This window comes from Sinocyclocheilus rhinocerous, unplaced genomic scaffold, assembly GCF_001515625.1.
Source record: "Sinocyclocheilus rhinocerous isolate Xijiao unplaced genomic scaffold, SAMN03320098_v1.1 scaffold650, whole genome shotgun sequence".
NCBI classification, from domain to species: Eukaryota; Metazoa; Chordata; class Actinopteri; order Cypriniformes; family Cyprinidae; genus Sinocyclocheilus; species Sinocyclocheilus rhinocerous.
In genome coordinates this window covers 1092041-1118571 of record NW_015638019.1, presented here as the reverse complement: position 1 = coordinate 1118571, position 26531 = coordinate 1092041, and the positions used below count along the sequence as shown (strand labels likewise).

At 36.7% G+C, this 26531-nt stretch overlaps 3 protein-coding genes across 5 annotated transcripts in view; 2 read left to right on the top strand and 1 right to left on the bottom strand.

Annotated features, from left to right (window-relative positions):
* Positions 1–15581, top strand: part of psme4b (proteasome activator subunit 4b) — a 41599-nt gene extending 26018 nt beyond the window's left edge. For both annotated transcript variants that reach the window (XM_016564507.1, XM_016564506.1), the window contains 21 exons: positions 1381–1476; positions 1564–1695; positions 1796–2005; positions 2802–2938; positions 3024–3077; positions 3179–3308; positions 4042–4123; positions 4268–4421; positions 4514–4580; positions 4661–4786; positions 7243–7395; positions 7495–7599; positions 8649–8740; positions 8853–8984; positions 9085–9379; positions 9508–9636; positions 11641–11796; positions 11871–12027; positions 13499–13632; positions 13751–13889; positions 14204–15581. In XM_016564507.1, coding sequence (XP_016419993.1) covers positions 1381–1476; positions 1564–1695; positions 1796–2005; positions 2802–2938; positions 3024–3077; positions 3179–3308; positions 4042–4123; positions 4268–4421; positions 4514–4580; positions 4661–4786; positions 7243–7395; positions 7495–7599; positions 8649–8740; positions 8853–8984; positions 9085–9379; positions 9508–9636; positions 11641–11796; positions 11871–12027; positions 13499–13632; positions 13751–13885 — 2676 coding nt within the window. In that variant the 3' untranslated portion in view covers positions 13886–13889; positions 14204–15581. The remainder of the gene's footprint in view (positions 1–1380; positions 1477–1563; positions 1696–1795; positions 2006–2801; positions 2939–3023; positions 3078–3178; positions 3309–4041; positions 4124–4267; positions 4422–4513; positions 4581–4660; positions 4787–7242; positions 7396–7494; positions 7600–8648; positions 8741–8852; positions 8985–9084; positions 9380–9507; positions 9637–11640; positions 11797–11870; positions 12028–13498; positions 13633–13750; positions 13890–14203) is intronic.
* A 374-nt stretch (positions 15582–15955) lies between these two features.
* LOC107749368 (putative glutathione-specific gamma-glutamylcyclotransferase 2) lies at positions 15956–18214 on the bottom strand. Its single transcript, XM_016564505.1, has 3 exons — positions 17697–18214; positions 17550–17585; positions 15956–16954 (listed from the first exon to the last, which is right to left on the bottom strand). The coding sequence occupies exons 1-3, from the start codon at positions 17952–17954 to the stop codon at positions 16577–16579; spliced, it is 672 nt and encodes a 223-aa protein (XP_016419991.1). The 5' UTR covers positions 17955–18214; the 3' UTR covers positions 15956–16576.
* On the top strand, positions 17858–26040 carry LOC107749367 (ankyrin repeat and SOCS box protein 3-like). Of its 2 annotated transcripts, XM_016564503.1 has the most exons (10): positions 17858–17933; positions 19534–19732; positions 20613–20771; positions 20875–20987; positions 21361–21493; positions 22881–23058; positions 23248–23454; positions 23546–23815; positions 23987–24120; positions 25307–26040. In XM_016564503.1, the coding sequence occupies exons 2-10, from the start codon at positions 19534–19536 to the stop codon at positions 25465–25467; spliced, it is 1554 nt and encodes a 517-aa protein (XP_016419989.1). In that variant the 5' UTR covers positions 17858–17933; the 3' UTR covers positions 25468–26040. The 2 variants fall into 2 exon arrangements, with proteins under 2 accessions (XP_016419989.1, XP_016419990.1); XM_016564504.1 differs by lacking the exon at positions 17858–17933 and having other exon boundaries at positions 19063–19732; positions 24069–24120.
* The last annotated feature ends 491 nt before the right edge of the window (positions 26041–26531 follow it).

Sequence of the window (26531 nt, the reverse complement as noted above, 5' to 3'; positions counted from 1 at the left end):
CCCCCGCATCCCAATACCGTGTTCGGAAAGAAAATGACGTGTACTACGGAACCCTTAATGGGAATAAATATGAGATGGGAGGAAAAATATATATTTCAATATTTTCCTCGCAGTTATATAATTGGGTAATTATACTACATATATATATTTCGGCATCAGGGAGCCGCTATTATACCTGGCATTGAAACTGGCATCGTGCTTTTGAATGCGCGATCGCACGTACTCTGTTTATACTATGGAGCAGCAGCACTTGCCACACATTTTACAAGATTATATGTTTGCCAGTGGTACTGAGGATCTGCAAATCATTCGCCATCGTCCTCAGTCATCTCTCCTTACTCTGTTTATGTGGTAAGTGAAATTTTATGTACTGTAATGTAGCAGGCAACCATTACACCGTGTCTACACCGGACGCGACAGTTGTCGTGTCGCGCCGCATCAGCTAAAGTCTTAGCGCACGAGCAGCAAACTCCTGTCAGAGATGGATGGGTTTCTCACAAGGACACTAAATCAGTTCAGTGCAATTTTATTTATATAGCACATTTAAAAATAACCATGGTTGACCAAAGTGCTTAACAGTGTCCGGAAAAACTCAGACAAAAACAAGACAAATACAGTAAAAACATCACAATGTCTCAGCTCAGCTCGAAATAAAAGCCAAGGTATACAGGTGTGTTTTAAGTAACGACTTAAAAATTCCAACAGTCTGAGCAGTTCTTATGTGTACAGGTAAACTATTCCACAAATTAGGTGCCACCACTGAAAAAGCTCGGTCACCTTTATTTTTTAACCTGGCTCTCGGAACATCGAGGAGCACCTGATTGGACGACCTCAGTGCTTTAACAGGAGTGTGGACATATATAAAAGCTCTGATAAATAAGCAGGCGCCAACCCATTTAAAATCTTAAAAACAAACAATAAAATCTTGAAATCAATCCTGAAGCGGACAGGAAGCCAGTGTAATGAAGCTAAGACTGGGGTAATGTGCTCATACTTTTTAATCCCAGTTAGAAGCTGAGCTGCTGCATTTTGGACTAACTGTAAGCGTTGAAGAGATAACTGATCCAAACCAACATATAAAGAGTTACAGTAGTCTAGTCTAGACGTTATGAAAGCATGAATTATATATATATATATTTTTTTAATTTCTCATTTTATTACGTGTGGCAACCAACATAAGGCAGTTTCCGACCTATAATTTTGGAGTGTCAACCAGATAGTTACTGGTGCTGGATTATATACAATTAAATATTATCATATGTATAGTTTTAACATGATGTTGGTATTTAATTTCTGTGAATATTAGATTATTGTCAATACCAGTATATTTAAACACCCCAAATAGGAATTTTAAATTTTTTTTCTGCTCTCCACCTTTAGATGCGAAAGTTGCTGGTCGAGGGCTGTGAATATAAGACTGCTCATCAGGACCTGTTGAGGGATCTTTTGCGTCTTTCCACCAGCACCTACAGCCAGGTCTGATTCCACATTCACCAAATTTTACAAAAAAATAATCCCCTTTATTTTATATGTTCTCCTGAATACCCATTTTTGGACCCTCAGGTCCGCAGCAAGGCCCAAAATGTGTTGTTCACAGCATTGGGGACCTATAGCTTCTGCTGCCGAGACATTACTCCACGTGTCCTGGAGCTACTGGAGCCCACACGAACTGATGTCACCCAGCAACAGTTCAAGGTCAAGGTCTACAATTGTCACTTTCTATCATTAGCGTAATGCTGTATTTGTCTTTAATTTAATGATTTAATACCATTGTTTTTATCATATTTTGTTTTAGGGTGCGCTCTACTGCTTGCTTGGGAACCATTGTGGAGTGTGCCTTGCTAACCTACATGACTGGGATTGCATCGCTCAGACATGGCCGGCCATAGTGCGTTCAGGCCTCAGCTCAGCTATGTCTCTAGAGAAGCCCTCCATTGTCAGACTGTTCGATGACCTCGCAGACAAAGTCCACCGGCAGTACGAGACCATCGGCATCGATTTCACAGTAAGCAGCGTCGCCTGTTTTCTACATTTTGTACATAAACTTTGGCATAATGTGGTGTGTCGTTCAGACTGTTAAAGTGCGGATACATTTATCATTGTTTGGTGACTATTCACAAGAGAAATCCAGTAATTTTAAAAGGAATCCAGATATTCTGGAATTTGTCATAAAGATTTCCGCACAGGTTCAAATTGTTCAATGGATTTGGTGCATTATCCAATAGAAAGCTGCTTGATTTAAAAGTGATTTTTGTGCAAGCTGTACTTCATACATAGCTAAATTGTTGATAATAGACAATTGACTTTTTCTGACAGCAACATTTTGTAGAAATTTGGCTAATGTGGCCGCACCTTTAATGGGCATTTACATGACACCATTTTCAAATAAAAATGGAAAAGTTTTTATACGTTTTGGCCATTAATTTACATGACCGAGTCGTTTTGGGTGCCTGAAAATGCAAACTTTTGAAAACGGGCTTTAAAGTGCAAGTTTTTGAAAACGTTATGTCATCATCTCTGTGTAAATTACAAAAACGTGAATTTGAGAAAACAGTGACGTCTTGGACATGCATATTATGTGTTTTTTTATAAAGGGACATCGCCAACTAGTGGCCTGGCATGCATAATACAGCGTTTCTCCTCGTTATCGTGGATCCGTGTGAAAGAGAATTGAATGCAAATTTTTCAAAACGAATGAATTTTTGTTTTTAGCATATCATTGTCTTGTAAACATACCCTTAGGTGGAAAATAGCATCTACCTTGTGCTGAAAGACTCATGTTTCCCTGGATGAATCTGTAGGTACCTGAGAGTGCAGTTTTGCTGGCCCAGCGCATCACCGATTCAAGCCAGCCCACTCCACACATTGGCACTCCCACAGAACAGGAGCTGGAGCAGGGGCTGGCGCTTCAACAAGACAAAAACCAGGAGGCAGTGCAGTAAGTGCTACACACATACACAATCACAACATTTTCTACTCGTATAACATGGTGTAGTAAATCTTTGCTGTCATTCCTCTTTTAGGAAATACGAAAAGCTTGTCAGAGACCTGTTGGAATGTCTAGATGACAGGGACCTGTAAGTATCAAACAGATGTTTAAAAGTGCTACATTGTTTCTATAAAACTGGACACATAAAAGCATCACTTAATTTGTGAATATGTTATTGTGTGTCATCAGGCCTTGGAAGTTTGAGCACATTGCTATTGGCTTCCTGTCTCTACTGCTAAGAGATGACTATCCCCTCCCGGCCCCAGCAGTGCTCTTCTTTGTACAGAGCCTCAACCATGATGCACTTGTTGTTCGCAAGGTTCGTGGAATGCTGTTTTTGTTAGCTTTGCATAAATCTGTATCAGGGTTTGCTGGGGTTTAGCACCAGCCTGCTCCAGTACACTTACCTAGAAGTATCTATTTAGATGTTAAATTTGGATTAGGATTAGGTTTAGGTCTAAAATCTGTTCAATATTTTGTGGTCAGCAAGATTTTTTTTTTACGTTTTAAAAGAGGTTGTTCTCCCAAAGGCAGCATTTATGTGATCAAAATATAGAAAAGCAGTATTATTGTGCAATATATAATGAAGTAATTATTACGATTTAAAATTACATATTGTTCTATTTTAAATTTTGATCTATTTTAAAATGCAATGCAAAATGTATTTTTCTAATGGCAAAGCTAAATTTTCAACATTAATTTTTCCAGTCTTCAGTGTCACATTAACCTTTAGAAATTTAGAATATGCTAACTTGGTGCACAAGAAACATTTCTTATCAATGTTGAAAATGTTTTTTGCTGCTTAATATTTTTGCAGAAAGTGTGGTAAATTTTTTAGCATTCTTTGATGAATACAATGTTCAGAAGAACAGCATTTATTTATAATAGAAATCTTTTATGAAATTATAAATGTCTTCACTGTCACTTTTAATTAATTGAATGCTTCCTTGCTGACTCAAGTTTTAAACAGTAGTGTATATGCACTTAGTCCGTTACATGTTTAAAAAACATTGTGTATATTATTGTTTTGCTTCCAATAATTGCTGATATAGATGGCGATCGCCGCTATGGCAGGCATACTGAAACAGCTGAAGAGAGAGCGCAAGAAAATACCTGTTAGTCCCTGTGATATAAGTGAGTAAACAACAGCGTACAAACAAATAAATAGTACAATTACATGAGGAGATGATTAAATTACTCTTCACATCCATCTGTTGATCCATCTGTAAGATCTCAGTATCTGTGGACGGAGATAATTACACATGTGGTGCCTTGCAGGTGGGGTAACGGAGCCAGAGGGGCTGGTGGCAGGAGACAGGCCGGGGAATGACTGGCTGCAATACCACGGTGACAGCCTGCCGAGCACCCAGCAGGACTGGGACCATTTCTGCTTTATAGAGAAGACACACTGGGGCTACTACTGCTGGCCAAAGTAAACACTCTCAGCCTCTGATCACTGTATGATTCACTCCAAATCTCTGCTTCTAGCTATTTTTCTCACTCTCTGCATTTCTCTGTTTATAGGAAGTTGGTGGTATATGCCCCAGCAGCAGAGCAGCCCAAGGATCTTTCTGCTGAGAACATGAATGAGGTATACATGGACTGAGTGCGCTAGACTTTGTTTTACTGCCAAACTTGACAGTATGTATACTAAGCATGATTTTCTTACAGAGGGAGCGCATCATCTGTGACCATTTCACAGACCCCATGTTCATCAAACAGCTTATTGAGTTCCTGTCTCTTGAGGACCGAAAGGGCAAAGACAAGTTCAATCCTCGTCGCTTCTGTCTTTTCAAGGTACTAGCATTTATAAGACAATAATCATTGTAGAGGAGATAAAAGTACAGTTTGGCAGTAGGTTAGAAAGGAAATCAATCAAAAATTGGAGATTAAATTGACTATTTAATATGACAATATTGTCTCTATTATCATCATTGAAAAGTTTTGGGGTTAGTAAGATTTTTTTTTTCTTTGTTTTCTCCAAGACTGCATTTATTTAATAAAAAATACAAGAAAACGGTAATGTTATGAAAAAATACAATTTAAAATCACATTTTTTATTTTATTTTAATGTAGTTTACAATTAGTAATTTACTCGTTTGATGACAGCTAAATTTTCAGCAGCCATGATTCCAGTCTTCAGTGTCACATGATCCTTCGGAAAATTATTTTAATATGTAATTATTTTATATGTAATAATAATTTTAAAAAAAATCTTACTGACGCTAAACTTTTGAACAGTAGAGTATAAGTGGTTAGAACTAGGGATGTGCGATATATCGTCTGCGATAATATCGTAATTGTTGTTTTAACGATGTGCAATTTGACATTATCGAGTATGTTGCAAAAACCAAACAAAACACACTTACAGAGTGCACACATACATTACATGATGAAGTCTAGACTAATGCGCGTGCACATTCAGAGTGTGTTCTTTCACTGCATGATTCAGTCTATTAAAATACATTTAGAATGATCACAAATTCAATACATGGGGCAGAAAATGTATAAGTAGGGGTGTGCGATATATATCGTCTGCGATAATATCGTAATTGTTGTTTTAACGATGTGCGATTTGACATTATCGAGTATTTTGCAAAAACCATTCAAAACATCGCTACAGAGCGCACGCATACATTACGTGAAGTCTAGACTAGTGCGTGTGCGCATTTAGTGTGTTTTCTTTCACTGCATGATTCAGTCTATTATAATGCATTTAGAATGATCAAATTCAATACATGGGGCAGAAAATGTATATATTTATACCACTTCATATAGTTAATCAATTTCACACAGTGAGTGCTGTTTTTTTCTCCAAAAATGACCATGATTACAAATGTGATACTGATTTTTTTACAACAGTTCAATAAACAAGAAGTTAATTAAGAGACTTACGTTTTAGACACCATATTTCCTGTTTTTGTGCTATTTCGACCACAAAATAATTCCAAACACAGCCACAACACTGTTTTGCATCTCTGAGGAACATGACGGTGTTTCGTTCCTGAATGAATCAACCGTTTAAATGATTCGGTTCAATCGCAATGACTCACTTATTAACAGTGACTTGCTGCCAGCTGCTGGCGGTTTTAATTTCACATTTAAAGTATCTATTCAACGTTTTATGATTAATATAAGGCCACTTCAGATGCAGCTTATGTGTTTCCTCTGCATTGCAAAGATACATTTTGTTGATACCGATTTCATTTGCTTGGTAACAGCCCAAATGTCTTATTATTCTAATTCACTGATTAAATGTAAGAATTTGACTCAAAAGATAATGGACACTTTTAGAAAAAATGGCTTTATAAAGGTAAAAATGCCCATAAAATGTAAAAATCAATTTAAACTGTTTGGAAAAGATTAATTTCTGTCTGGCCACTACACTGAATATGAAGAATATCAAAAACATTAGGAGTCAGCTGTCCACGGCAGTCCTTAAGGTACCAGCACAATAACACACTCAGCAAAATATCGTCTAATTATCGTTATCGATAAAATCCCAGAAAATATCGAGATGATATTTTTTGTCAACATCGCACACCCCTAGTTAGAACTAATGCTGTGCCTATACAAACTGCACAATTTTTGGACAAAAGTAAAGTGAACAGGATGGAGATTTAATAAGCTTAGATTCACTTGTTTGATGCCACTTCATTTGCAGTTCAATTATATTGTGATGCATTGCAGTGTATTGAAATGTAGCTCATGTATCACGATGTGTATCATACCTGGCTATCGTTGAAAGCATGTTGAATAGCCTTGATGTAATCTGTAGAAATCTTTTTAGATGTTCCTGTGCATCTTGTTAACAAGCCACTGTTTGTCCTGGACATTTGCTTACAGTGTCCTCTGCACCAGGCTGCATACAAAACTCTCAGATGCAGAGAGGACATTAAGATATGTTCAATCACAACATAATTCCCCTGACTTCTATTTTTGGGTTCTCAGCAGAGAGAAAACCTTTAAAAAGTAGCATTTCTTGTATCATTATCATCCTGTTTATGTTCACTGATTCCAGCAGTTTTGTTGCAGTTTCCCCAGCTGTAATTCCCAAACCGAGAGATTGCACAGATTGTGAGGACATATTCAATAAATGATTTGTGGAGAGCAGCAAATACAATTGTGCTCCCAGCCACATCTACCTCTGCAAATCTCTGCATTTTAACCAGCTCATAAACCTGCCTTGCTCACCTGCCATACGAATTTATTACAAAATACAGATGGCTTGCTTTCTCATTCAACGCCCACAGGGACTCTTCCGGAACTACAGTGATGCCTTCCTGCCTGTTCTAAAGCCTCATATGGAGCAGCTGGCAAATGACTCTCACGAGAGCACCCAGCGCTGTGTGGCTGAGATCATTGCAGGACTGGTTAGAGGCAGCAAGCACTGGAGCTTCAGCAAGGTGAGCACCGCTGCAGGCATGAGGGATACACTTAAAATTAGGAAGCTGCTGAGATGTTTAACCACATTGATGTCTGGTCCCCCTCTTTCTTTCACACAGGTGGAGGCATTATGGAAATTCCTGATTCCTTTGATGCGCACAGCACTGTCCAATATTACTGTCGAGACCTATGCTGACTGGGGTACCTGTGTGGCAACTGCCTGTGTATGTTATAGATCCTTACTCTGTTAAATTGTATGCCACGTAATCCACCGCCTGAATGTCTACTTGCAACCAACAGTAAATGGTCATGAAAACATTATAAATGGACTTTAAATAAATGTGTGTGTATATTATATTATATTATATTATATTATTTAAAATATCCAAATTAATATTTAAACGGATAGTTCACCCAAAAATGAAAATTCTGTCATTGATTACTCACCCTAATGTTGTTCCAAACCTGTAAGACCTTTGTTAATCTTCGGAACACAAATTAAGATATTTTTGAGGAAATCCGAGAGCTTTCTGACCCTGCATAGACAGCAAGGAAACCACCACGTTCAAGGCCCTGAAAGGTAGTAATTACTTCGTTAAAATATTCCATGTGACATCAGTGGATCCACCTTAATTTTATGAAGCTATGAGAATACTTTTTGTGTGCAAAGAAAACAAAAATAAGAACTTTATTCAACAATTTCTTTTCTTCCGTGTCAGTCTTCGATGCACATTCATGATAGTACCACAACGCATTTTCTAACATTATAACATTTTTTTTAACTTATTTTATTCAGCAAGGTTAAATAAAATGAGTCAAAAGTGACTGTAAAAACTTCTACGTTGCTGTACAAGTCAAATTGTACAAATTCTGTTCTTGTAACTTTAGATTTATCAAAACATCCTGAAAGAAATATTTACGCAAAAACGTTAAGCAGCACAGCAACATTAGTGCTCAAAAAACATTTCTTCTTATCAAATTAGAATGATTTCTGAAGAATCATGTGTCATTGAATACTGGAATACTGGAGTAATGGTTGGAAATTCAGCTTTGCCATCACAGGAATAAAAAAATATTTTAAATATATATATAAAAAAAGAAAACCCTTATTTTTAAATTGCTGTAATATTTCACTATTACCGTTTCTGTTTTCTGTGTTGAGCATAAGAGACTTCTATCAAAAATATTAAAAACTGTAATTTATTTCAAACTTTTGGGCAGTATGTGAAGCCATGAGAACAACTAACTAACTGTTTATGTTTGATATTTTCAGGAGAGCCGAGATCCACGAAAGCTCCACTGGCTTCTCGAGATGCTGATGGAGTGTCCTCTCAGCGGGGAAGGTGGATCGTTTGTAGATGCCTGGTGAGTGTATTTTGTGTTTTACTTCATGGGAAATTCTGAAACCATTCAGACTTGGATGCATATTTGATATTTTGATATTTGAGAGATTAATAATTTCTTTCTATCTCTGTAGCCACCTGTACGTGCTGCAGGGTGGTCTGGCACAGCAGGAGTGGAGGGTCCCAGAGCTGCTACACAGATTGCTGAGTTATCTGGAGCCCAAACTCACTCAGGTTTATAAGAATGTAAGAGAGCGCATCGGCAGGTATGTGTGCAGTCGGGGTCAAAACGGTCACTGTAGTCTAAAAATACACCGGCAGTTCTCTCTTGTCATGTTTTCTGTCTTGTCATGTCTTCTCTTGCAGTGTGCTGACGTACATTTTCATGATTGATGTTAACTTGCCATACACTCTGCCTACTAAGTCACCACACATTGCTGAGTTTACCGAAAGGATCTTGTCTCAGCTGAAGCCCCTGATTGAGGGAGACGAGGAGATCCAGAACCACGTGGTGGAGGAGAACGGAGTGGGGGAGCAGGATGAGAGGACCCAGGCCATCAAACTCCTCAAAACTGTTCTGAAGTGGCTGATGGCCAGTGCGGGGCGCTCCTTCTCTACTCCAGTACCTCAGCAACTACAGCTGCTGCCCCTGCTCTTTAAGGTCTTGCTTGCTCTCTCTCTCTCTATCTTAGCGTATGCTCTTTGTGTCTCATTCTTTATACATTTGTGTGGAGTGCTCTTAAGTGGATTGCTGACTTCCACTCAGTGCCTGTTTCTCTCCATCTGTAGATCGCTCCCGTAGAAAACGATGACAGCTATGATGAGCTGAAGAGGGACGCAAAGACTTGCCTGTCCCTCATGTCTCAAGGTCTCCTCTATCCTGAGCAGATCCCTATGGTACTGAAGGTGCTACATGAGGTGAGGCCTCAGACACGCTAGACACGACCCCACATATCAGGACAACAGTTTGAAAGCTTTTATTTAAAAGCTTCGGTGGTAAATGAAACTAAAACTATTAAAAACCGTTGCCAGTAATTGAAATAAAGCTGAAATAAAATAAAAAATATTGATGAAAATAAGAAATATTAGAAATATTACCTTATTAACTACCTGAAATAAATTGCAGTTGAAGTATTAAAATGATTGAAAATAAAACTGAAGAAATAATAAATTAAAGCTATATAGAAATATATTAAAACAACTAATAAAATGACAAAAGTACATAACTGATTTACTAAAATTAAAACTGAAAATAAAAAATAAAAGCAAATTTAAATAAAATTCAAATAGTAATAAATAATCAAAATGCAGATTGATAACCCACCAATAATCATGATGTAGTGACAGTGATTAGTGCAGAGTACAATTAGCTGTAAATACTTTTATAAATCATTACTCAAATTGGGGTTCTGGTTTTGATTTCAATGGTGACACCAGCATAGAAATATTCATAATTCTGCTTTGCTGAAAACACAGAATTGTTGTAGACGCAACACATTGTCACTGAATATTAGGGTTGGGTATCGTTTGAATTTTATCGATTCCGATTCTGCTTATCGATTCCGATTCTTATCGATTCCTAGTTTCGATTCCAATAAGATAAAAAATCCAATATAAAAAAAATTAAGTCAAACATTTAGATGTCAAACATTTATTCTGTCTTTTTACAAAGCATTCTGTTGCAGCTGAATAACACGAGCAAAAATCAGCAGCCTACAGAACACTGCAAGAGGAATTTTGCCTATGCTTTAAAAAAAAATACCACAGCAAAAACAACTAGATTAATATAAATTTCAAATATTAAAGTGTTAAAGCCAAGTAAATAGTCAGTAATAAGATAGGAACAAACAAATCAATTAGCAATATCATAAATAAATACAACTGAACAAAATTTCAGGTACAGAAACTGTAATTAAAAGTTTAAAAACACTGCATAGTTTTCTTTTCATAAATAAAATATAGATTAATCAATTAAAGTTATTAAATATATTCAGTCAAGATCAGTGAATGATTTTCTTTTGTTCTTTGATTAACATTAATGACAGGCAGCGCGTTTATTAGGCTGCTGTCTCTTTAACACCGAACGCACGCAGATCTAAAAATACTGTACGTGTGTTTTCTTTCTCATCTGTTTACGTTCACGTAAGACAAAAACGGCTGTGTTTATGATGATATACTGACGACCGGTTCTGCATCCCGCAACCTCTGTTCTCTGTGCTCGCGCTTGCGCTTCGTGTGCGCTGCACGCAAACAGGGCACAAGTTCTTTCCGTTCCTGCACTTAAATAGTTTTTAATCACGTTAAAATGCGAACGCAGGAAATCGTTAAGCAGAATCGAAATGCACACGCGTCTTAACGAATACCCGGTTCTTGGAAATTTGGAACCGGTTCTAAAATGAAACCCAGTTTTCGATACCCAACCCTAATGAATATGTAATAAGTGACACTGATTATATACTACATAGGCATTTCAAATGCTGCACATTACTATTTCATGATTTTATCATTTAATTATATTACTGTCTATTGTTGTAATATTGTAATATGTTAGTATCATCAATGATTGCATTTACTAGACATATTTAAAAAGTGCATATCCAGTAAAATGGTGTTTTTACTTTAAACCGCATAAACACATTTCATTACACCAAATACACAAAATAATGTTCTTTTTAGCAGCATCATATGACCCCTTTAAATCTAATCTTCTGCTGAAATCAGGCATTATTGGACTAGCAAATATTCATCCAAATATATGTTTAGTATTACATACAGTAATATCCCACATGCTTAACATGTCAATATATATACATGTATAGATTTTACTTTTATTTACAATTTAATTTTTTTTATTTACCATTATTACCCAGTCCTAGTGATTTCTATATTTGCTGTGCAATCATAAGATTCTTATTTTTTCAGATTGCTGGCAGCAGCTCTTGGCATGCACGATTCTCAGTGCTAACATACCTCCAGACAATGGTGTTCTATAATCTGTTCACCATACTGAGCAATGAGCAGGCTGTTCAGGACGTGAGAGCACTGGTCATCAGGCTACTGGAGGATGAGCAGCTGGAGGTAGCTTTCGGGCCACACTGGCATCGTCATTTATTCACTTTTATGCAGCCTTGTTCATTAAACCTGTGCCTTAGGTGAGAGAGATGGCTGCCACCACTCTCAGCGGCTTCCTGCAGTGTAACTTCTTGGCAATGGATGCCTCCATGCAGACTCACTTTGAGGCTCTATGCAAAACCAGATTACCCAAAAAGAGGAAGAGAGGCTCTGTGGTGGACACTATTCCTTCAGTCGGTATGATCATGCTTAAATCACATGCAGTGCTGTGCTGTTTGTATCAGAGCCATGGCACAGTGCTAACATTGAATGCCTGCCAAATTTCAGAACCAAAGCAGGGCTCTACGCTTATTTTTCTTTTTAGGAGCACTTCTCGTCTACACTTTGCTTATGAAAGGATTCATGAGATATGTCTGTGATACATTACTCAACGCTGCAAAAACACGTAGAAACCTTTGAAGCTCCCCTCAGCGATCACAATCACAAGTATGATGAAGATCTGGTCAGTCGCACTGGTGCTCCTAAATATTTTTTCATAGTCGCACGCAGTAGTTTTCAGTCGCAAATGCGACTGAAATGGTCGCACTGTAGAGCCCTGCAAAGTCATTTAAGTTCAAGTCTGGTCTGAGTCAAGTCACATTTCCTCTGTCTAATTATTCTGCCATGAAAAGGCATGAAATGCCTGTAAATAAAATAATAAAAATAGCTCTAGTGTTTTATTTATGTGCATATTTTCTATTTTGAATAAAATTTTTAAATATCCTTAAGACACGATACATTCACCTGATAAGCAAAACTCAGGCCAAATGCAGTTATGTTCAAGATAAATTACAAGTGTTTTTTTTTGTTTATTTGTTTTGGCTGCTCTTGTGAATTTATCTTGTTTTAAGGATATTTAGAAATTTTACTGGAAAACAACATTATTTTAAGAATAAATTAAAACACTATTTTGGAAAATTTTGTTTTCTAGTATATCTTCTAAATATCCTTAAAACAAAATAAATCAGATTCTTTTTTTTTTTCTTTTCTTTTTTTTCCATTAGTATCTGAATATCCCTGTGGATTAGAAAAAATCTTGCATTTTCTTTAATATAATTTTTCATTTTATTTGTATACAATTTTAAAAGACAAAATGCCTTAATCACATTTATCTTTTTTAAAATGTTTTTATTTATATTATTTATATTTAATTAAAATAACATTTAAAATAAGTACACAAAAATAAACTAAATCTGTTTATTAAAAATAATGATTTCTTTACATTTATAGGGATATTCAGATAAAAATAAATTAAATCACTGTTTTTGAAATCATTTTGTTTTCTAGTAAATCTTCTAAATATCCTTAAAACAAGATGAATCTGATTCCTAATTTTTTTCAAAAGTATCTGAATATCCCTGTGAATAAAAAAACGTAGAAAATTGAACATTTTCTACTATATATTTTTTTATACTATTAAAAAAAAAAAAAAACGCCTCAATCCTATTTATCTTGTTTTAAATACTTTTATTTATATTATTTACTAGAAAACAAATACAATTTTATTAAAATAAAATGTAAAATAAGTACACGAAAATAAACGAAATCTGTTTATTAAAAAAAATAAAGATTTTTTTTAATTTAAAGGGATATTCAGATACTTTTATTGAGGAAAAAAAAAAGAACAGAATCATTTTGCTGTACTAAACCCATGTTTGTCTGTCCTCAGATCTGGTACGGCGTCACGCCGGAGTGCTGGGACTCAGTGCTTGCATCTTATCCAGCCCGTATGATGTCCCAACCTGGATGCCCCAGCTCCTCATGGACCTCAGCGCACACCTCAACGACACGCAGCCTATTGAGGTACACCGGTCACATCACAACAAACACAATTGCTTTCTGTCTCCCTCTTGTGCTCTTCGCTCTGAGGGCCCATTAAATCTAACAAAAATCAATACAAGCCTCTCTCCGTCTGATTTAGATGACCGTGAAAAAGACTCTGTCTAATTTCCGCCGTACTCATCACGACAACTGGCTGGAGCACAAGCAGCAGTTCACAGACGACCAGCTCGTGGTGCTCACAGACCTTCTCGTGTCACCCTGCTACTATGCATAGACGGGTACGTTACAAAGACACTTGTTTAAAGGAACAGCTCATCCAAAATTTTAAAATTTGCTGAAAATGTACTCAGGCCATCCAAAATCTAGATGAGTTTTTTTCATCAAAACACATTTCGAGAAGTTTAGCTTTACATTACTTGCAGTGAATGGGTGCCGTCAGAAAAAGAGTGCAAACAGCTGATTTTTGTGCTGTTTTTATTTGCTGTTTGAACTCTCATTCTGACGGCACCCATTGTAACTCATAAATGAAATCGGTTTAGTCTATAAAAACTGCTTAAATGCATGATCGTGACCTGTATCTCTTTCTTTTCAGGTTGTGTCAATGTTGCTGCAGGTTTTAGTTTAGTTTATTTTTTTTTTATTTTATATTCAAATAAAATATCTTATGCATTCATGAGGGTGAGATGGGAGGACACAGATGCTCAGGATCTCCGCATCTACAGCAGAACCTCTCGAACCCAGACCCAGGAGCCCACTAAACCACGAGCACACACACGATGAGAGGGCAGGAGGCACGTATAGGCACGAAGGAGACACGAGATGAGTGATTTAACGACCTAGACATATACTCTGTATGTACTGTTTGTATGTATATATCTAGCCCATATTTTTGCATTTCAACAATACTTAATATTTAAGGTTTACCAGTGCAGGAATGTACGGCCTGCAGTCTGTAATATTATTGTACAGATAGATTTTTTTCCTCTATAATCCTGTGTGTTGACATGAAGTGTGTGACGAAGGACAGAATGCCTATGGATCGCCCCATAAATCCAACTCCAAAGCCCCCATGATGCTCTCTGGAGAGGTTCTCAGTGATCTGAGCATGTGAAGGTAGTCCAATGACTGAATCAGTTACGTTTAGAATTTGAAACCACTTAAGATTTAAGATTTTTCATCTTTTAGCATTTTGTTTTCAGTAAACATTTTACAGCCTAGCAGCATGTGATTCTTGGTTAAGTGACATTTTTGGCACGCCAGCATCTTTTCAAGCTAAACCTCCACAGTAATCTGATGCGACAGGCACCTCGTTGTGTTGGCGATGGTTGTTCGACGCATCGGTAACTTGATGAAGAATATATTCGGGCTGAGCCCTCGTTATTTATCATCAAATGAGGACGCAAGTCTGAGTACTGTGACGTTATTGTGGTATGTGTGTCATTGTCCTGTAGCTCTCTGCTCACATGCCATCATAACAGGGTTTTGTTTTGTGTCCTATGTGTTTGTGTGTTTATACGTGTATGTATGCATTTATGTACTGTACATATGCATTTATCTATGCATAAACGAATGACACGTCTTCTAGCGAGAGCAGCCAGGCAGTATGGGAGTTTGTGGAAGGCGGCGGGATATATGTGCATGTTTGTTTGAGTGTGCATGTTTGTAGTTTGATCGTGTTTTGAGCCATTTCTTACTGGCATGTGACAGAATCCAGGATTGATTTTTTTTTTCCCCCGTCACTCTTTTCTCCAGCCTCAGTACAGAAACACTTTAGCTTGTCGTCTGAATCACACACAGAGCCAGGAAGGGCTTCAGGTTCTACTATGGTTAGCTCTGTTTTACATTTGGAAGTGTACATAACAGAAACATTATTTAGCTTAGTGCCAAAACTGCAGTGATTTTTCTCTATTTTTTTAGATGTTTGCTTTGTTTTACTCTAAAGGCCAATAAATGTATCGTTTTTAACAAATAAAAACACAAGGCCTCTTTTTTCCCCACAATGTTGCATTTTTTTTATTATTAATATTATTATCTGGGTCTCACAATAAATATGCCACCATTATTAAGTCAGCATTATTAGCTAGTAACAGTGGTGAACTCAACAAAGATCCTGTACACAAAATGTTGTCAATACAATAGACTTGTGCTAGAATGGAGTTGTAACAATTCTGACATATTTTTTTAAACAATAACTGATAAATTATGAATAAAAATAGATAAACTCAAAACTTTGCTTGGGTGAATCTCACAAAAGATAGATAGATAGATGGATTTTTTTTTTTTTTTTTTAAATGACCACATTAAAGTAAAACATAATATTTTATTAAGTACAATGTTAGTGTGAATTTGGTTGGAAATGAAAGAGTTAATTGTCGTTAAAATGTTATGCAATGGAAAATAATACTTTAAGGTTTCAAGAACGTGTTTAATTTGGTTTATTCAAATTATTTCATCTTTGTTTTAATTTGTGGGTAAATTGGTGATTTAAACATGTTTATGTTAATGAGATTCACCTTGCTACGGCTTATTTGAAGATTAGGATGGTAAGGAACTTTAAAAATAAATAGGAAATGGCTTTGCAACATATTCAAGTATCCGGAGTAAAATTAACCAGCCTCTGAAAAATAAATTATCCATTCATTTACATTTTCATGGACGTAACCGTGTACATTATGTGCAATATACTGAAATCCTTTTAAGTTCTTGATTCGTATCTCAAGGTATAACGTGAGACAAATGATGTGAAATGTCACATCGTAAAACCAAGTGCAGATTCAGTAGACTACCATATATTAAATAATCCTATTTAAAAGCACAACAGTGCTTTAAGTACTGCTTATGTAATGCTTTATCAGGTAATCCCTTTTAGCATGCATCGGATATCATCATCTATATATGAGGAACAAAAAATTGACTAAATTCCTGAGTTTTTTAGAAGATTAAGGACAAAGCAGACTATAACAGATCACTCCATCTCCTCCTGCTTCTGCAGCTCTTTCACAAGGCGCTCCAAAGAGAACAGGTGATCGTCTAAGTCTTCAGGTATTAGCTGCCTGAGGGCTTGGGCGAGCTCAAACAGGTAATCTGTATTCTTGCCACTGGGGCCTACAGACTTCACAATCTGCTGAGCAATTGTCTCCAAAGGTGCTGGGCCAAGGTAATTTGGGTTGTCACAGGAGCCGATGTAGAGCAATGTGTCCTGCATTGGTTGGTGTTCTTCATCTTTGGGATGAAATGTCACTGTGATCACCCCATAGCCGCCTTTCTCTCTGTAGTCCAGATACTCTTTCACTTCCTTTTCTCTGCCTGATGGCAACTTATAGGCAACGCCCCATACACAGCCCTACAAGCAAATAGAGAGTGAACGAACAGGGAAGAAATTAGTTGGATTATTCACTTTTGTTTGGATTACTCTCATTTGCATGTAGCATAAGACTTTAAAACATGTAAATGAAATATATGTATGTAAATCTCATATACTATCATTAAATGATATATCACAAATATAGCACTTTCCGTTATTGTACAAAACGGGGTCTGAAACTTTTTTTAAACCATTAAATAAACAGCCAGATGTTGACTCAGAAGGTCAAAATAAAATAATCCATTTTAAAAGTACAACAAAAATATTAAAGTGAATTAAATTTAACTTAATACAATTACAAATATTAAAGTGAATTAAAAGTAATCGTATAAATAATACTGTGTATTCACCATTTAAGGTGGGATATACAGACATTTGATTTGTTTCAAACTAGCTTAATTTCATGCTAGGTTAATTATGTTTGATAATAATAGTTTATTTAAAAAATTAATGAAAAAACATTGGAACAAAAAAAAGTGTACCGCATTCTAGGAATGTAATGTGCCATATATCGGCTTTGTATAGGTTTGAATCTTATAAATCGAGCAGTATTTAACAGGTTGACAGTCATTGCCTCAGGGTCCTTTATTAATGTCACCACTCGCCCAGGCTGAAATAGAAACAGTAAGAAGTAGAAGTGTTAATCGTACTGAAGTGCTCTGTCATCCTGAAAGGTCACTATGACTGGGCACCTGCTGTTCATAAACTCTTGGGTCCATACCTTTCCAGGCACCCCGCGATGATCCGTACTTCCCTGCCAGAATCTGCGACTGAAACCTTTGACGAAACCCACTCGTTTCTCCTCGTATGGAAAGTCAACTTTCCAAATCAAAGATCCGTAACCAAAAACCCACATGCTTCCTGCTGACAGCTCACGGTGTGTCTGAACACATACTTCACTCATATGTCGATGGACGGGTTTTTTTAGGGCTCGTGCGCCGCCGACGAGTTTGGTTAGGTATGTTGACACCGTTGGCATAGGTGTGGACCATAGACTATGTACACAACACAGTAATTAGTATGCTAAAGAGTCCAAAATAAAGTCATAACGTTACTTGCCAAGGGCAGATTCAGATCTAGTCGATTAAAATATCTAGCATCAAGTCTCATATCCGTTGCCTTTTGATTTACAAGCTGCCATACACACTGCGCGTTAGTGTTTATATATATGCTTTCGCTAAAAAAATTAAATATCAACGTTAAAAGCCGCACGGCAATAGTTGAATGAACAGGGTACTAGTAGAGATTATTTTTCAAAATAAAAGCCAGGTCACCGGCTTTAAAAATAAACCCTTACAAAATAATAAATAAATATACCATGATAACCAGACTATCCACTATTATATTAATACATTACTGTAGTAATTTGCAGCATATTTGCAGTAATAACTGTGAATGAACAGGGTACTAGTAGAGATTATTTTTCAAAATAAAAGCCAGGTCACCGGCTTTAAAAATAAACCCTTACAAAATAATAAATAAATATACCATGATAACCAGACTATCCACTATTATATTAATACATTACTGTAGTAATTTGCAGGATATTTGCAGTAATAACTAGTAGCGAAGGCAGTCTGATGAAACCTACGGATATAACAGTTAATCGTTTTTTTATGTAAAGGAGGTTACATCTGTAGGGCTGAGCATAAATAAAATTGCATTTAAAAATGTTATTTATTTATTTATTTATTTATTTATATAATACGTATTTTCATGAATAATATTAAAATTATATTTTTACGTTTTCTGACCGTGGGAACCCTACTTGTTCAATAGACAATCAACGCTTTATATCACGTTTGTTGTATATATTGCTGTCTTACGTTATGTAATTATATCTAATTAAAGATCTGAATGAAGAATTCTGAACAAAAATGACTAAGCTAGATACTGTTAGTCATTGAATAATATCTCCTTATGATGACATGGTTTCCGTCTAGCGGGTGGATCAGCTGAAAATATGTCAAACAAAATACTGGACTTGTTTTTATGATGGCGTTCTTGTTGTTATTTTTATTTCCTCTTATTTTTTTATGGACGGAACGAAACATTACACATATGTGTTCTAGCCGGAGCTCTGAATCAGCCAATCAGAAAACAGCATCGCCGGAAATGTCCATTAAATGTATCTTGTCCTAAAACGAATAGAATAATGTGAATTCTGTCGTCACTTTTTCATGTGTACAGATGTTTTAGGCAATATGATTTTTCTTTTTGTTGTCTTGTGGACATATTAAAGATTCAAAGTGGGAAAGTCGAAGTAGATTACTAGACTAGTATACTAAGAGTGGCAGACACAGCTGTTAATTTATTTTGCAACCAAAGCACTGTTATCTGCCCAGCTTATCATTGGTGTAACCTATAGTGTGAACTTGACCTGGTTGTGCATTATAGAGGTTTAACCTGTGGCACTGCAGTGTATATTAGGTGTAATTTAAGACCTGGACCTGTCAACTTGCACTCAGTCACGAGTCGCTGTTTGTAAATGAGAGAACACGAACTCTTTCAGTAATGTTTGAGGGATAGTGTTGTGTTTTTAAACGGACAATAATCAGATGGACTTCACGGAGTGCTATGGAGACACCTGTTCAGCCGTCGCGCTGGCAGCCCGGGAGGGGAAGGGTCGACGGGTGCAGAAGCTCATCCAGAGAGGCTTCGCGGTGGATGTGAAAGATAACCGGGGCTGGAGCGCCCTGCATGAGGCTGCGGAGGCTGGATCAGCGGAGTGTGTGCGGCTTCTCCTCACTGCAGCCGGTAACAACTTCAGATGGGGGTTTAGCTGCTTTGAACGCTTGGAACGTAACATAGAGTGATAGAGTGAACCGTTTAGACAGGGAACGGACAGTTCACATAGAAATGCTAATTCTGGCATTTACGCAACCTCATGTCGTTCCAAACCTGTGCGACTTTATTTAAGTAAAGCACAAAAGGACATACTTGGCAAAACGTTCACGATGCTCTTTTCCATTGCTCATTTAATTATAAATGAATGGGGACTGGGTCCATCAATCTCAACAACAGATATAATTGAGCAAGAACGTTTATCTTTACCACTTGTGCACCATTTAGCATTTATCATATTATAGGATAGTTTTGTGTGTAACAAATGAAAATGGGACAAACAAGTGATTTTTTTCTCATTATTATTATTATTATTATTATTATTATCGGTAACCAAAACTATTTTAAAACAATTTTGTAACTTGAAATAAAATAAAGATGAACTGAAATAAAATATTAAACACTTAAAATAATTTTATTTCATCTAGTTGCCAATGCAGCATTTCTACTTTTTGTTTAATTTCATTTGAAGTACTACAATAACTAAAACTGTAATTAAAATTAATAAAAACTACAGAGACGTGTTTAAAATAATGACAAAATGTATTTTGTTTTCACAGAAGAAACAATCAGTAAATAAAATCAATACAGTTTTTAATGAAAGGAGGATGAGTAAATGATGACAGAATATCATTTTTGGGTGAACTATTAAAGATCACCCGTAAGACCAATAATCAGAGCTCTTTTGACATTAGTATGTTTAGTAATTATAAAACTGTTTAAGATACAGCACATGACTGTATCTTTTTCTCTAATGTGCAATTCATTAGTTGTATGTCCCTGTTCACTTCAGTCAATGGCGAAGACTACGTCAACACTTTGACGCATAACTCAGAGACTCCTCTTTATTTTGCCGCGAGGAATGGACACCTCCGGGCAGTGAAGTGGCTTATCAAGGGTGGTGCGGACATTAACAGGACGACCAATGAACTCTCCTGTCCCCTCTTTGCAGGTAAACTCAAAGTACCTAGGATCACAATCTCATGTCATGTTAACCATGTGTATTTTTCCTCTTTTGAGTCTTGTTATATATTTGTCTCATTTTTTGTTCCTAGCTGTAGATAGTGGGCACAAAGATGTGGTGGAGCTGCTGGTTGAAAATGGGGCAGAAGTCAATGGGACTTACTCTGTGTCAGGCTGGTGTTGTCTCCATCAAGCTGTTTACAAGGTTATAGCTTTAATCTACAACTCTGATTTAAGATTGATGTTTTGGAAACATCAGAAATTGCACAAATACTACATTCACATGCCTTAAAATGTTCTGCAGCTCTTCTTACTCACTTTTAAGCGTAAATGCTTATCAGCTAGTTGTCATCAGGAAAAAACACATCCCAACAATCACATGATAACTACTTTTAAATGTATACCTCTTTCAATAAATGTTATACTTCTGAATGTTTAATTAAGCTTCAAATAATGAAAGCCCAAGGCCATTTTGCTTGTTCTAATTTAATCAAGTTTTTAAATCCTACGTCTAAGGCAGTTATCAAAGTCTTCCATTAAAAAGGTGATGAAATAAATATTTGTAAAACCATTTCCAGGGCCATACAGAGATTGTGAGGTATCTGGTGAGCATGTGCTCTCTGGAGGCAGTTGATGACTATGGGATCACACCATTATTTGTTGCTGCACAATATGGACATCACCAATGCTTAGAGATTGTTGCAAATGCCGGTGAGGACATTTCTTTAATGATTAACCCTGTACGTGCTGCATCTAGCCAGTCATGATATGCTTCCCTTTTTGTACATTACAAGCTTTGATCAATGTTCAGTGTTAAGTCTTGCAACATCAGAGTTATCGCTACTGTATCCACACTGCTATTCACAGTGGCGCATTCTTCAGAGGCAGATTTTGAAGAGTTTGATGTAAGGGTCAATGCCATGCAGATCTATTAATTTATTCAAAAATGCAGTTCGTCGTACCGAAACTTGAATACAATAATATTGTAAAGACCCCTGCAGACCCTTGTGACTCTTTGTCCAGGTCAGTAAATCTCTGAAAAGAACAGATAATTGAATTTTTTTATTAACATGCAAGGTTAGTTTATATTGTAAAATGTCATGTGGTGCGACTCCAAAAAAAAAAAAATTATATAATACATTTTTTTAGTTAAATACTTTTGTTCAGCAAGAATGTTAAATTGATCAAACATAACAATAAAGCCATTTATATATCAAATTAATGCTGTTCATTCAAACTTTCTATTAATCAGAGAATCCTTAAAAAATGTATCCATTACCACAAAAATATTAAGCTTCACAACTACTTGGTATTATACTTATTATTATAACTTATAGCTATTATTTATATTTTTATTTATATTTATATAAATTAAAATTTTACAATATTTAATATTTCTAAATTGAACTAATGGTTTAATCTTACTTTTTACTGTATTTTTGATCAAATAAATGCAGCCTTGTTGAGCATAAGAGACTTCCTTCAAAAACAACAAAAAACCTTCCAAACCCACATTTAGTAGTGTATGTTTATAAATGTTTGTATTATGAAAAATATTTTTTTGGAAATAATGATTAAAATGTGTAAGTTTTGTTTAATTTTTTTACTTGATGTTCCATTTTTAGAGTTATTATAATAAAATTTCATTTTAATTTCAATTTCATTCAAATTTCAAAGACATTTCTAAAAACATGGCATATTTTTAAAAGATATAAATGCAGCCTTGTTGAGCATAAGAGACTTCCTTCAAAAACAACAAAAAACCTTCCAAACCCACATTTAGTAGTGTATGTTTATAAATGTTTGTATTATGAAAAATATTTTTTTGGAAATAATGATTAAAATGTGTAAGTTTTGTTTAATTTTTTTACTTGATGTTCCATTTTATTGTTATTATAATAAAATTTCATTTTAATTTCAATTTCATTCAAATTTCAAAGACATTTCTAAAAACATGGCATATTTTTAAAAGATTAATTTTCTTTATGGTGGGCATTTTTTGTCATTGACCTAATTGCTTATTAAATGAAGAAAGCAGAAGCCACACTGCAGTCGAGTATAAGTTTGGTTGCCTAAGCACAGGTGGTCTTTGCCACAGGGGCGATTGTGAACTGCCAGGCAAACGATCTGGCCACGCCGCTGCTCATTGCCGCTCAGGAGGGCCACGTCCGGTGTGTGGAGCTTTTACTGGCCCATGGAGCTGACCCCAACCTGTACTGCAATGAGGACTGCTGGCAGCTACCCATCCATGCTGCGGCCCAGTTCAGTCGTCTTAGGTATGGCAGTTCGGTCAATGACGTACTGGGTCTGTCAAATGGTTACGAAGACCATGCGACAGTTACTTAGTATAATGATAAACACATTTGAAAGCTAACCTTCTTAAAAGAGTGTAACTTTGGCCTTTATGAAATCAATTTTGTTAAACCGCATTAATCTGGATGCTCATCTCTTGTCGTTCTCTGTAGTATTTTAGAGAAGCTGATTCCGGTAACGAAGCGAGAATGTGACCGGGGCGAGGGAAAGGTCAGTCCAGTTTATTTGGCAGTACTTAGCGGACAAGCGGACAGCCTGCGGGCCTTGCTAAAGAAGGGCTACAGTCCAGACGCCCAAAGCTGTCGACAGTTTGGCTACAGCTGCCCTTTGGACATGGCTCTGTGGTGCAACTCTTGGAAGTATGACATAGATGTACACTTGTGTCCCGCTTTTTATTTTAAACACAATCAGTTGGACAGTATGACGCATTTTGTCCTGTTTGTCTCTCAGTTTGAACAGCGAGTGTCACCAGATTCGTGAAATCACTCTGATGCTCTTGGCAGCAGGGGCCCATGTGAGAATGGGCATCTATGCTTTTGCATTACAAGGCCACGTACCAGAGCACCTTCCCTTGATCTTAGAGCACGCTGGCCTTCCTCGGGGTGACCGACTCGAAGAACTGGCCCATAGAGCCATTGGTGAGATGCAGAGTGCATCTTTCTGGCTCCCCCTGCTGCTCAAAGCAGGAATGGACCCCATGCTGCTCCTCCAGGACAAAATGTAAGCAACACATTGTGCGTTTGTTGTGCCACACAGGTTTTTTTTATTTTTATCAAGAGTGGATTCACCATGCGTGCCTTTTAATAAATGATTGTGCTTTATTAACGTCAGAGTTAAAAAGCACTGTGTTAAGCTCTTCAGTTCTGCCTGTTATGCTCTAATTGGGTGCAGGCTTGAAGAAGCTGAGAACAGAGTGCTTAATTTCTTTCTGGAGTTCATTAATTGGAAGACTCTGCCCTCCTCAATGCTTCAGATTCTCTCTCACCGTCGAGCAGATGGCACCTGGACGCCACGGAAGCATTTTGGTATGACCTGTACACTTTAAATCATATTAATGTATGTGTGTGGGTTTCATGACATTGTTTAGGCGTTTTTTTTTTATGTAGCCAACAGAATGTTGCATATATCAAATATTTACAGTATATTCACAGTTATTTTGTTGGTGATATGAAATTAAATGAACGGTTCATCCAAAAATGAAAATGTTGTCATTTACTCACCCTCAAGTTTCTTTCTTATGTTGAAGATATTTTGAAGAATTTTGAAGAGCCGAACAGTTGTTGGTTCCCACTGACTTCCATAGTAGGGAAATAAATACTATTTAAGTCAATGTGGACCATCAACTGTTTGATTACCAGCATTCTTCAAAATATCTTCTTCTGTGTTTAACATAAGAAAGAAACTCCTACAGGTTTAGAACAACATGAGGGGGAGTAAATGATGACAACATTTTCATTTTTGGGTGAACTATCCCTTTAAGAAACATAGTGAATGATTTTTACTACTCTTTTTATGTCCATTAAGTTTCCTAAAGTGTTTCTGCATTATAGTTGATAAGCTTGATTTATTTTTTGTTTCAACAAAGCAATTTAAATCCCACAGATTAGCCACTCAGCCATTAACCCGCTCAAAATTTTAACAAAAATGTTTATGTATTAAAATGTTTTGTTACGAATATCTGTTGGTAAATGTTGCAGTTTAATGTTATGTATTTTTATATTGTATAAAATATCATTCTTCCATGATTATTTTAACTATTTAATCTATGTAAAATAGATGGCTGATTGAAAATGTGAGTATGTATATATATATATATATATATATATATATATATATACACACACACATACATACATACATACATACACAGACACACACGCACAAAGGATTAATTTTTATTGTCAGAAATTGTGATTGAACTGTTGTCATTTATGCCTGTGAAACCATGATACTTTTTTACAGGATTCTTTATGAATAGAAGATTAAAAACGAACAGCCTTTGAAATCAGAATTTCTTGTAACAATGTAAAAACTTTACTGTCACTTTTGATCAATTCAGTGCATCCCTGCTGAATGAAAGTATTGTTTATGTCACAAATTTTTATTTTTTTATTTTTTTAAAACAGCTTCATTGTGTTACTGTATTCCATAGCTGTATCATCTGATGGGGTAAATGGCCACAGCTCAGTAACCTCTTGCCTTTGGTTCCAGAATCAGTCCCTGTCCTCACCCATCTGTGCAGACTGGCAGTGCGGGCAGCGGTGGTGGGCAGCAGTGCTCTGTCTAAGACGTCCTTCATCAAACAGCTGCCCGTCCCCACACTGCTTCAGGACTACCTTCAGTTCAGCGACGTCTCAGGCTTGCTTAGGTAGCGGCCTGACTGTCAAGTGTGGCTAATTACGTTATCTCAACTTGTTCCACTGCAGTATTTTGTATATAATGTTAATAAAATTGTAATGACTGTTCAATGACGCTGGACTCTGGCTCTTTTCATTACCTTGATATTTAGAAAATGTGGGAGGACAAATGGAGAATTCCACCAATTTATCTTCACTGTTCTGTTCCCCTCGTACACAGCTGGCCTTCATACTGAGTTGGTGTTGAAATTCACCTCTGCTCCGTGTCTTTGGTCTGCCTCGTTATCTTCTCTCTCTCAGCGGCTCTCCTCTCTGTCTGCCTCCAAGGTCACTCTGCCTCAAAGACGCATACTCTCTTCGAATGTTAATTGCCAACGCAGCCACACTCATTCAGAGATGCTACTATCTGCCTTTGGTCATGCTATTTATTTAACATTTTATGTTAACTTTTAGCAATGCGCATAGCACACCTTCAAAAACTCGCCGTTAATTTAAAATCATCCATATCTCTGCGGCGCGATGCTCTCAACCTCTTGCTGCTTTGTGAATAGAGGCGTACCGTTATGAATAGGCAGTTAATCTGTTTCTGTTTCATTTTTATTTTTTTCTGCAGTACATATCCTGGCAAATTATCTTTAACACCTCTCTAACATCAATTATGGAAAGACCAACTGATGCTTGTGTTACAAAAAATCGTGTTATATAACATCAAGTCGTTCCTTATTTCCAAGCCTTTTCTTTTGGAATACTATATACCATGTGCAAACAGCAGGGGGAGAACACGGATAACTGACAGCATGCCCACCAGTCCAACCCACAGTACCTAGCAGCCTGGCTACATGAAAGAGGGGAGCCATTTCTGCTCCCTCCCTGATATTTTGGATTCAGAGCAAACCAGAGGCTGTGTCTCAGCAACTCTGTGCCTTGTTCTAGACAATCAGGCCACCTCTCTGTGGGAGACTCTGGAAAGGCAAGGCATCAGTAATCATGTGCATTAAGCTTTTCTTGTGCTGCAGGTAAGCTCAGGTCCAACAGTTCGCCTTTGATTAGCAATCAGGCTTTTGAAATACAGCCAAAGG